The following is an 11,849-nucleotide window of genomic DNA, read 5'->3' as shown; positions in this document are numbered from 1 at the left end:
GGCTGCTGCGACGTAGGCCAGCAACTACAGCTCCACTTCGCCCCCTGGTCTGGGAACTTCCATATGCCCTAAAAAAGACAAAAAAAGGACAAAAAAGAAAGTTGACTTCCCATTGTGGCACAGTGGAAATGAACCCAACTAGTTTCCAGGAGGATGCAGGTTGAATCCCTAGCCTCACTCCGTGGGGATCCGGCACTGCTGTCAGCTGTGGTGTAGCTCGCAGATGCAGCTCGGATCCTGCGTTGCTGTGGCTGTGGTGTAGGCCAGCTGCTGTAGCTCTGATTTGACCCCTGGCCTGGGAACTTACATATGCCTCAGGTGCAGCCCTAAAAAGGAGAAAAAAAAAGAAAGTCGAAGCCTGGAACACAGGTCCTCTGGGATGATAAACCAAGACTCTAACGCCTGGAAGAGTGGGGTTCTGGGTGCAGGAACTGGGGACTTGTCCAAAGTGGGACCTATCTGAGAATGAGAGGCGGCCTCCTAGCAATTACGCCAGGGTCACAGACACAGACAGGGACTATCCCAGGCAAGGAGGAGCACCTTGTCACCAGTCATATCCCCTCCCCCCAACCCACCCACAAGTACACTGAGCGTGTCCCTGGGGATGGGATGCAGGAAGTCCCCTTCCCACAGGCTTGCCTCTGATTGACGGGAATCTTGGGACCAGATGGTTCTCTTTTCTTCTGTAGCTGCCGCTGGGGAAGGAGGTGGCTGGGCTGTCCCAAGGGAGAGGGCTACACAGAATGGGACAGCCAAGGTGGACCAAGGCTAGGGCGGCAATTTAGTGGGGTAGGCTCCACCTCCCCAGCCCAGCCAGTTACTCTCCAGAGGTCCGTTCACCCCTACCTAGGGTTTGGATATGGCCAAGCTGTGTGACCTTGGGCAAAGCACTTGACCTGTCTGAGCCTCAGTCTCCTTGTCTGCAGAATGGAGGAAACAAGGGCTTCTCAGCCAGCACGGGCTGTTACAACTTTTATTACCGTGAGGGTGATTTAGGCAGATAGGAGTTACAACTGATAGCTAATGCTCCATCAGGAGGTGTTGGTGGGGTGCTGACTTAGAACAGGGCTCCCATAATGCACTTCCTGGTCCAGGCTCAGGACTGTTGCCCTGGTCCATTGGGCTGGGTGGTCCCCGTCAGTGGTTCTGCAAGGCAGAGGCCACCCCACCTTCCATTGCTCAGCTGCTGGGCTGCATTGCTAGCCAGATGTTCAGCAGCTGCCACAGCCCCACCTCTGGGGCCAGAGAGTGGCTCTCCACACACCAGGCGTGACTGGACTGCTTGAGTCACGAGACATCAGGTCTGCGGCACGTCACCTCGGAACAGCGAGGGAGCCTGTTCTCCACCCGTTGGGGATGCTGGGACTGGGCTCGGCTGAGCCCCACAATGGCCCGAGCAGATAAAGGTTTAGTGCCAAGAGCAGGCATCAGAATAGCTGCGTGCCTCTGATGGCAGAGAAGCTGGGTGGCAGGCAAGAGGGGTCTGGGGACATCAGAGCCTGTCCCAGAGGTCTCCAAAGGACCCCGGTCTCCTTGGCAGGGCTCACACCAGACATGAGTCATCAAACTCCCTGTAGAAAAAAAAAAAGGGAGTTCCTGTCGTGGCGCAGTGGTTAACGAATCCGACTAGGAGTCATGAGGTTTCGGGTTCGGTCCCTGCCCTTGCTCAGTGGGTTAACGATCCGGCGTTGCTGTGCGCTGTGGTGTAGGTCGCAGACGTGGCTCGGATCCCGCGTTGCTGTGGCTCTGGCGTAGGCCGGTGGCTACAGCTCCGATTAGATCCCTAGCCTGGGAACCTCCATATGCCGCGGGAGCGGCCCAAGAAATAGCAAAAAAAAAAAACAAAAAAAAACTCCCTGTAGAGCAACGCCCACCTGCTTTTGCCTCCCGCCCCCTTGTCCCGAATCTACCAGGTCACTCCCTGGGTCGCTCATATGTACCGTGTCACCCCTACCCCGGCCTTGGTTTTTGGTTTTCTGTGGAGGAGAAACTGCATGCTCTCCTCCAGCGTGTATACATGTGGCCTCGGACCCAGAGACCCTCATTACGCTGAACCGGCGACAGGGGACCTGGCCTGGGCTGGGTTGGTCTGGGAGGCTGGGATCAGGACAGTTTCCTGCTTGAGTCTGCAAGCTTTTGGTCTGATGACCAGTAAACACAGGGGCTGTAGTGGGTCGGGATGGGGTCAGCGGGGTCAGTGGGGGCAGCCTTTCCCACCAAGACCAGCAAAAGCAAACTGCCCTGCAGAGAGAAAAAAAACCAAAGCAAAGGAGAGAGCAGAAGTCGAGACCGAGGGGAGAGGCGGGAGGGAGCGGAGAGGTGAGCCCCCGGCCCCTGGTTGTCTCTGAGGCTTGGCAGCCCTTCCCTCCTCGGGATTCCAGGAGACACTCCAACGTCCTCCCAACAAACTCCCCTTTTCTGCTTAAACCAACACGGGAGGCGGGCAGGCCTTGTGGTCAGGAGCCCTGACGGCACATGCACCATAATCCCGCCCCTGCAACCTGGGTTCCCCGAGTGACCCATGTGGGCCAGGCCCCCACCCTCTTGTCTGGAATGTTCCCTGCCAGCTCCCCACCCTTTGAGGCTTGGCCCAAAGTCCTCCTCCTCCTCCCCATCTCCTCACTAGTGTCCCTCCCTGAGCCTTTTTGCACCGCTGGATGCTGATTTTTTTTTTTTTTTTTTTTTTTTTGGTCTTTTTAGGGCCACACCCATGGCATAGGGAGGTTCCCAGGCTAGGGGTCTAATCGGAGCTACAGCTGCCAGCCACAGCCACAGCCACGCAGGATCCAAGCTGCGTCTGCAACCTACACCACAGCTCACAGGCAACACTGGATCCCCAACCCACTGAGCGAGGCCAGGGATCGAACCTGCATGTTTATGGATACTAGTTGGAGTCGTTACTGCTGAGCCACGATGGGAAGTCCCTTAAGTTCCTTTCCTGCCTCGGTGTCTCCAGCCTGAGCCAGAAATCAGCTGAGGATGTCCCTGTAGCCCACCCCTCAAACTCCCTGAGCCCCAAGACTTTGCCGAATAAGCCCCCTGGAGCAGAGAGGGGAGCAGAGAGGAGAGCAGACACTTGGGTCGCAGGACCCCAGCAGGGTCCCCAATGGGAGGACACTGACGAAGCCGGTGAACCCAGATTTGCCACCTTCCTACTGCCCTTCATGGGCCAAGTGGAATCAATGCACGTTCTGCCACTGACTCACTGGGTGCTGGGTGGGGGCACCCACAAGACAGGGTGGTGAGTCTGCACCCATAGCCAGGGCTCGGGCTGCCAACCAGCACGGGAGGACCAAAGGCACACCAGCCAGCCAGTAAAGGGATCTTTTATTTCCATGTTAAACGGAATTGGTCTCTGCCACCCCATCCCCCTGCTGGGGGCCAGAAGAGCCGTGGGAAGGGGCTGGGCCCCCCAGGCACCCATCCTCCCGCTGCCAAAGCCTGCGGTCTGCTGGAAGAGGGCCCAGGAAAGTGGATGAGTGCCAGGAGGCGTGCCGGGCATTCTGGGTGGAGGCCAGCAGGGGGGATTCCCCAGTGTGACCGGCTAGAAAGGCAGCCAGGCCTCCACGCCCAGCAGGGCCTCCCTTGTGGCAGGTGGGGCCAGGGGCTGCAGGGCCAGTTTGGGAAGCATCGATCGGTCAAAGGCCAACCAGGGCTGGCGGGGTCACAAAACAAAGATCCAAGGGACCTATGTGAGCCCCTTGACCCAGTCTCCTGCAGGCCACGAGGCCCAGCTTTCTGGACAGGCTGTAGGCTGAGAGGACCACCGGGCCCAGGACAGCAGATTCCCTTAGTGAGTCGGGCCCAGTCCCAGGATGCTGAGAAGGTAGGATTCCGCAAAGCCAAACACACCCCCGCAGGGGTGGCCTTGCCCTGGCCGGCCTGGCAGGCTACACCACGGCCCCAGGAGTCCTGGTCTGTTTCCTCTGCTGAAAAGCCACCAAGATCTCGCGTCTTTGGATCTGCCTGGTCTCTAGGCTGGGCAGACACTGGGTGTCTATGGCGGGTGTCAGGTGTGGCGGCTGTAGGACAGTGGGCCGGTCTGGCACTGGGGACTGTGGCTGTTGCCGAACCTACCCTGGATCTCTGCCGAGGGGCCCCCTCAGCCTCCCAGGGACCAACCCTGCCTGGGTCCCCGCTTTTGCGGGCAAATGGCTGGGTCAGTGTCACAGGGCATTTAAGAGAACATAACATCCCCAGCATCCAGAGAGGGCACAACACACACGGATGGGCTTGTCCACTTGTGCACTGCACACATGGGCGTGTGTCCACATGTACCTGTGTACATGTTACTGAGCCCAGGGAGTGCCTGTGTGTGTGTGTGTGTGTGTATGGGGTAGGAGTGCACACTGATGGGGGCTGCACACAGCAGCCCCCCTGGATGAGCTGCGAATATACTACTCCTGCCACTATGGAGGGGATGTGGGCACAGACTCGGAAGGGCATGTGAGTATTCACACAGGACGGGGTACACGGCAGTGGGCTCTGGGGAGGGGGCCTGCCTGGTGCATCTGTGGGGGTGTGCACACCCTAGGCCGGGTGTGCCGCGGGGTCCAGGCCGCCCTCACTGCCAGCTGGCACAGCTCTCAGGCAGGCTGTGCAGAATGGCCTCCAGATTCTGCTTGTCAGCGCGGATCTCCGCAAGGTCGCTCTCGAAGCTCTGGATCTGCAGCTCCTGCTGCTCGGACTCCTGCTCCAAGAGCCTCAGCTTCCCCTGCAGGGCCCCTGGCGGGCCCAGCCGCAGCTTCAGATGCTCCAGGGCCCGCTGAGTCTCGTTCAGGGCCTGGGTTGGGGCTTGATGGGTGTCCAGCGACCCTGCCAAGGGGCACAGAGAGCCTCAGGGTGGGCCATTCCCTTGCGTCCCCCCAGGAGCCTGTTCGGCCCCCATCCCTAGAGACCCTTCCCAGTCCAAACCTTCCAGGATTCCCACTGCCCACGATCTGCCAGGAAGGCAATGGACCAAGAGGGCAGCGTGATGAGGCAGGTGAGGGCCTGGCCTGGGCACCTGCGGGCTTAGGTGCAGGCCTGGAATTTCCCCCCTGGGTGGCACCAGGCAACAGTTAATTTTTGGTGTTGGTATCGCTACCACCGTTAAAAAAAAAAAAAAAAAAGTTTGAGTCCTGAGCCCCAGTTTCGTCATCTACCAAACAGTGTGTGTGTGAGATGACACAATGTCTGCTGCTCCGGCATGCTGGGTCAGTTCCCTACCCGCACACACGCTCGCCGCACCTGTGGGCTGGGATGCGGGGACCCCAGGGTGAAGAGAAAGGTACTGTAGGCTGTACCTCTAGGCTTGGGAAGCCAACAGGGGGGTATCTAGTCCCCGCTGGCACAGATTAGCTCTGTATCTTGGGGTGAAGGACTTCCTAGAGCCTCTCCAAGTGTCAAACGAGGAGACGGGGCCTCAGACGCACAAATGAACTCAGTGACGGTGGCCTGGAATTCACAGGCTGCCTCCCTTACCCGGCCCTTGTCACCTTGTCATTAAGTTGACATTCAATAGGAAGACCGCTGAGCCAGGTGGGAGGGTCGTGAGGACAGGAAAACAAATCCTAAATGGCTTCTAATCCCACAGGATCCCACTGGGCCCCTGGGCTCCCCATGACCCTGGGTGTGCTGGGCAGTGAGGGCCTGATGGAGGTCAGGCAGCTCTCGGAGCTGAGTCGGGGACAGGAAGAGGCAGAGGGAGGCTGAGTCCTGCTGCCAGGCAGGTCCTGCTGCCAGCAAAGACCTCGAGAGGCCCCAGTGTCCACAGGAAAAGTCCACACAGCCTGGCCTTTGAGGAGGTTACAGCCTCCCCTCCCCCTACCTGCCCCGCTGGGTCTCCCGGGTGTCACTCCTGCACCCCCGGGTCAAGCACAGCGCCAGCCCAAATGAATGAATGACACCAACAACAGCAGCTGGAGTGGTTTGCCCACGTAGAGCCTTTGTTTCATGCTGAGTGTTGTGTCTGGTGCTCTGAGTTCTTGCGGGTATAGACCCATGGCTATAAGGGGGCATGCTCTGAATGGGTCAGACCTGAGCCTGACCCACAGCCTCCCCCTTGACTGGCTGTGGGACCCCGGGCATCATTTAAATTCTCTGTGCCTCAGTTTCCTCATCTGCAAAATAGCAGAAGAAGGATCCCTGCCTCCAAAGTTAGATAAGATCGGGTGTGGGGGGAGTTCCTGCTGTGGCTCGGCGGGTTAAGAGCGCGACACGGTGTCTGTGAGGATTCGGGTTCAATTCCTGGCCTCACTCAGTGGGTTAAGGATTGGGCTTTGCTGTGGTGTAGGTCGCAGGCACAGCTCTGATCCAGCGTGGCTGTGGCTGTGGCATAGGCCGGCAGCTGCAGCTCCTATTGGACCCCTAACCTGGAAACTTCCATATGCCGCGGGTGTGGCCCTAAAAAGCAGATAAATGAATCAAGACCCTGTGCGTGAATAGAATAGTGGGGGCCTAGCGTGCAGGTGCAACACATGACATCGTGATTCTTCCCGGATTTCCCGAGAGTGACGACTGACGAGGCACAGGCTATTACCTGGATGGACCACGGGGACTTTTTGCACCAGGTGAGATAAGCCCGTCACCAAGGAACACGCACTGTATGATTCCCCTTAGATGAGGGGCCCGCAGGACCAAATTCATAGAGACACAAGGTGGAAGAGGGGTTGCCAGGGGCCGGGCGGGGGCAGGGGGTGGTGGTGGATGGGGAGCCAGTGTCTGACGGGGACATGGTTTCATCCTGGGAGGATGAACAGTTCTGGAGACGACGGGGGTGATGGCTGCACATAAGATTGTACTTACTGCCACTGAACCGTACACTGAAAAATGGTCCAAATGGCAAATTCCACGTTTCCTGTATCTTAACTTTTACAAAATGCGTGATGCTCGCTTTAGCCTAACTGCTCTGAAACTGTCCCCTCATCCTTGCTCTGAGGGCTCTGCGTCCCGGATGCTGATCCCTTCATGATTTACCAACTCTCGTTACATGCAGCACAGTGGGACAAGCGCTCTCTAAATTACCCCACTGTGGAGTTCCCGCTGTGGCACAGTGGGTTAAGGACCTGGCAGAGGATGCAGCTGTGGCTCAGATTCAGTCCCTGGTCTGGGAACTTCCATGTGCCGTGAGTGCAGCCCAAAAGTTATAAAATAGGAGTTCTCATCGTGGTCCAGTGGTTAATGAATCTGACTAGGAACCATGAGGTTGCAGGTTTAATCCCTGGCCTTGCTCAGTGGGTTAAGGATCTGGTGTTGCTGTGAGCTGTGGTGTAGGTCGAAGACGCGGCTCAGATCCCACATTGCTGTGGCTCTGGCGTGGGCCGGCGGCTACAGCTCCAATTGGACCCCTAGCCTGGGAACCTCCATATGCCATGGGAGTGGCCCTAGAAAAGGCAAAAAGACAATAAAATAAAATAAAATAAAATTTTAAAAAGTTATAAAATAAAGTAATAAATAAATCGCCCCCACTGTTACGTCCATTTCACAGTCGGGGGGACTGAGGCTCAGAGAGGTGGAGTGACTTTCCCAAGGGCTCACAGCCAAGGACGGAACGTGCCAGACTTGAATCTCAGCCTATCTGATTCCAAACCAGCCCTGGACCCTTGACCCCACGCTTGCTTCTGTAATGTTCTCTCTCCTCTGAAGCCCTCGACCGCGGAGGGCGGCCCCGCTGATCTGGTACCTACAGGCGCTGGTGGGGACTGTTCTGTCTCTCCCCCCTCCACCTGACAAGGAGCCCCAGAGGCACAAGGTGACCCTGCTCCTGGACACCAGCCCTGTCGCGCACAGGGGGACCTGGAGAAAAGGATGATGCTTGGGACGGATCCTAAGGCTGGGGATGGGGGGACCCGCGGACACGAGAGAGAAGCTTCCCCAGGACTGGGCCTCACAGGAAGATGCCAGGGACTCACGAGGCCTTGGGGTCTCCTTACCCAGCCTGGCGAGCAGCTCCGACAAGGCCTTGACGTCCTTCTCCAGGGAGGTCCGAGATTTCCGGATCTGCCGCTCCATCTCGCCCAGCCCGGCGCCCACCTTTTGCGGGGAGGAGAGGAGAAGCCTGAGCAGCTCCCAGCTGGCTCCCGGGCCAGGGGGAACGGGGCGGGGGTCTTGGCACACGCACCTGCTCGGCTGCCTCCAGCTCCTGCCTGCGCGCTTCAGAGGCCAGCACCTGCCGGGAGGCCCGTCGGAGGGTCGCCTGCGTCTGGCTGGAGAGCTGGCCAGCCCGGCGGAGCTCCTGCTTTCCCTCCCTCAGCAAGGCCTTGGTGAGCTGCAGGGTGGGCGGCAGCAGCAGGGAGAGGAGCATGAGTGGAGTGAGTGGGGGTAGGGGCGTCTATGGCAATAATGCCAAGTGGTCATCGCTGCAGGCACCAGATCATTGGTTCATTCATTTGTTCAACAAATACAAGTGCTGGTCCAGGGCAGATCTCTGGACACTCTCCCCAGAGGTCAGATTCCAACTCTTTTACAGATGGGGAAACAGAGGCACAGAGGAGGAGGTGGACAAAACCAAAACAGCAGGACCAGGGAGTTCCCTGGTGGCCCAGTGGGTTAAGTATCCAGTATTGTCACTGCCGTGGCTTGGGTCACTGCTGTGGTGTAGGTTCGATCCCTGGCTGGGGAATTTCCGTATGCTGAGGGCCCAGCCAAAAAGAAAAAAAAAAAGCAGGGCCAGAAACCAAACCTGGGGACACCTACTTCAAATCCAGCCCTTTCTCTAGGCAGGTGTAAAGGCAGTTTCCCTGGGGCCCGAGCAACAAAGCCAGGGAGGCGCTGGGGAGACACGCTTTGATGCAAACTTGGCCCCAATCAAATAAGGAAAGCCTAGAGATTCGGGGAGTGAAGCCAAATGGACCAGGATGAGTCCTGGTTATGTGACTTAAGTTACTGACCCAGGTCCCGCCTCAGCACGCTCACCTGTCCCACAGGCACAGCATGACACCTAGTTCATGAGGGATCAAGAGGCCCATCCACACGAAGCTCCAGAGCTCAAAGCCGGGGACCCACTGAGCCCTTAGGAAGTGCAGGGAGTTCAGCATTGCACACAGAAGGGGGCCGATTTCTAGGGACAAGGTTCACCCTAGGCAGGGCGGCTCCGCTATGACACTGCCACCCCAGGCCCAGAAGGCAGGGATGCCCCTGGAGTCGCATCCGTGGCCCTGACCTTGGCACTGTCCTTGGCCAACAGCTCGGCTTCCCTGCTCTTCTTCTTGGCGCTGGAGGAGACAGATGCCGCATTTCCCAGCATCCTCTCTGCCAGCCTGGTCTTCTTTTTCGAGGCTGCGAGGAGCCTGTCCTGGACGATGCCTGCCTTCCTCCTCAGTGCGGCCTGGTCCCTGGGCTGAGGAAACCTCGGCTTCATTCCTGTAAAGCGGCCGAGGCTGTGTCAGGAGGGCTGGGCTCACGCTGGATAGCCCATCGGGTGGGCGGCCCCTGCCAGATGCCTGGCCAGCCCCAGACCCTTGGACGGTGTGAGCAGAGGTTCGAGATGCACGAGGTCTGTGTGTGACCCTCTCAGGCTCACCCAGGAAAATGCGAGTGAGACACACTGCCGGCGACTGGAAAGAGTCGGGTTATATTAGGATACTTGCTGAAGTCAGAGACTTACGTGGTGGCCAACGCCCGGGCCGGGGAGAGGTGGCGGACCACAGACAGGACAAAGATCCATTCAGGTCTTTGGTTCCATGTGGCACCCAATCCGAAAAAGGCTTGAGGCAGCTTTACCCTGACAGACCAGGAGCTGCACCACCAGGAGTTCCCCTGCTGGCTCAGCAGTTAATGAATCGACTCGCGTCCAGAAGGACCCAGGTTTGATCTCTGGCCTCGCTCAGTGGGTTAAGGATCTGGCGTTGCTGTGAGCTGTAGTGTAGGTTGCAGATGCGGCTCGGATCCTGTGTGGCTGTGGCTGTGGCGTAGGCCGGCAGCTATAGATCCAATTGGACCCCTGTCCTGTGAAGCTGCATATGCTGCAGGTGCAGCCCTAAAAAGACAAAAAAAAAAAAAAAAAAAAAGAAAAAAGAACTTCACCTTTAAAATGAAAAACCACGGAGTTCCCGTCGTAGCCCAGTGGTTAACGAATCTGACTAGGAACCATGAGGTTGCAGGTTCGATCCCTGGCCTTGCTCCGTGGGTTAATGATCCGGCGTTGCTGTGAGCTGTGGCGTAGGTCGCAGATGCGGCTCAGATCCTGCGTTGCTGTGGCTCTGGTGTAGACTGGTAGCTACCGCTCTGATTAGACCCCTGGCCTGGGAACTTCCATATGCCACGGGAGCAGCCCTAGAAAAGGTAAAAAGGCAAATTAATTAATTAAAAAAATGAAAAACCAAGAACCATATGTAACTGGAGGGATGAGGAAGAGAAAGAAGAGCCAGAATATTAGCCTAATGACAGTGCAGGTACCAAATGCTCTATTTACCTTTCAGCCTCCCAGCAGCCAAGACAAAAAAGGAAGTTCTACAGCTCACAGAGGGTTTATCATCAACTAAGAAGTAGTTTCTGGAGTTCCCATGTGGCTCAGTGGGTTCAGGATCTGGCATCATCACAGCTGTGGCACGAGTCCAGTCCCTGGCCTGGGAGCTTCCGCATGCCACAGGTGTGGCCCAAAAAACCCACAAAGAGTAGCTTCCCTCTATAAACAAAGAGAGACTTTTTCCTTTCCTTTTGGATGAAAGTCCAAGAGAAACTTATCCTAAGGAGTACTGATTATAGTAGACAAATCACAAAATTTTTTTTGGCTGCATGTTTAGCACACCTAAGTTCCGGGACCAGGGATTGAACCCATGCCACAGCAGAGACCTGAGCCACAACAGTGACAATGCCAGCTCCTTAACCCGCTAAGCCACCAGGGAGCTCCAAAGTCAAATTTTAAAAAGAATCAAACCTTCTAATTTTCAGGGATATAATACTATATAATACTGTTCCATGAGGATAATCCAAAATTTAGATCTACTTTGCTTCCTGTACACAAAATTGGTGTTTCTTAAAGTGCCTGCTGTGGAGTCCTAATTGTACAGGGTGTCAATAAATGCTAGGGGAAAATGCCGATTAAGTTTATATAAAGTGAACCCCATTCCTTTATTGCAGGACTTCTCAGAGCCTTTAATATCCTAAGGTGTGCACTGCAAGGCCTCAGGGGGATCTAGAGCACTTGACGTTTCCTAAATTTGTTTGAACACAAACCCTCTCTTGGCAGAGCAATTACAGACTGTTCCACGTTTCATCAGCAAAATATTCTTTCTTGGTCAAAACATCTGTAAAATGGGGGGACTTGGCCTCATTTTCCTAAAGCTCAAGAGACCTGGACTGGCATCAACCCACCCCCCTTCTAAAGAGAAACTACATCACTGCCCATAGCCCCAAACGCACATTGGAGCAGGGCAGCCATATCCGTACCAGGTGATCAGACCCCCAGCCAGAGGGGCCTAGGTCAGGGGTGAGAGTGATGGAATCAGAGTCTCTTCCCACCTGGTGCTCAGGGGCTCTGCAGGTGGTCTGATGATGGATGCCACGTGGACAAGAACCTGGTGAGTATATGTGGGATGGGTGAGACAAACAGCCACAGGAGAGGCAGAGGGAATGGTCCCCTTGGCATATGCCCACATAACCAGACTTCTGCCCCTGTAGCCAAGCCTGCTCTGGCTGAGGCCTGAGTTCAGGTGTCTGTCATGGGCATCTGTGCATCCTCGAGCCTAGGGTTAAACAGGACACACATACCTTCCAGGTCGGCCAGCAGAGTCCTGGCTCCTGTGACAGTCACTGTGGCAGCCTGGACGGAGGAGGAAGCCCGGGTCAGGGCAGCTCTGGCTTCCTGGTGCAGCTGGAGAGAAAAGAGAGAGGCTGGGCAGGTGGTGCTGGAGGTGTGCTCAGCAGAA

General features: G+C 56.6%; 1 protein-coding gene across 7 annotated transcripts in view; it reads right to left on the bottom strand.

The window, feature by feature from the left end:
* Positions 1 to 3,310: 3,310 nt before the first annotated feature.
* LAMC3 (laminin subunit gamma 3) overlaps positions 3,311 to 11,849 on the bottom strand; it is a 66,553-nt gene continuing 58,014 nt past the window's right edge. For all 7 annotated transcript variants that reach the window (XM_084999113.1, XM_084999120.1, XM_003353687.6 and 4 more), the window contains 5 exons: positions 11,692 to 11,794; positions 9,143 to 9,342; positions 8,102 to 8,248; positions 7,914 to 8,013; positions 3,311 to 4,815 (listed from right to left, as the gene is read on the bottom strand). In XM_084999113.1, coding sequence (XP_084855239.1) covers positions 4,565 to 4,815; positions 7,914 to 8,013; positions 8,102 to 8,248; positions 9,143 to 9,342; positions 11,692 to 11,794 — 801 coding nt within the window. In that variant the 3' untranslated portion in view covers positions 3,311 to 4,564. The remainder of the gene's footprint in view (positions 4,816 to 7,913; positions 8,014 to 8,101; positions 8,249 to 9,142; positions 9,343 to 11,691; positions 11,795 to 11,849) is intronic.

Source organism: Sus scrofa, chromosome 1 (genome assembly GCF_054392235.1).
Source record: "Sus scrofa isolate SSC_HxYL_T2T_F1_AM1 chromosome 1, Sscrofa_HxYL_maternal_Yorkshire_Landrace_v2.0, whole genome shotgun sequence".
NCBI lineage: Eukaryota > Metazoa > Chordata > Mammalia > Artiodactyla > Suidae > Sus > Sus scrofa.
This window is presented reverse-complemented; position numbering and strand designations above follow the sequence as displayed.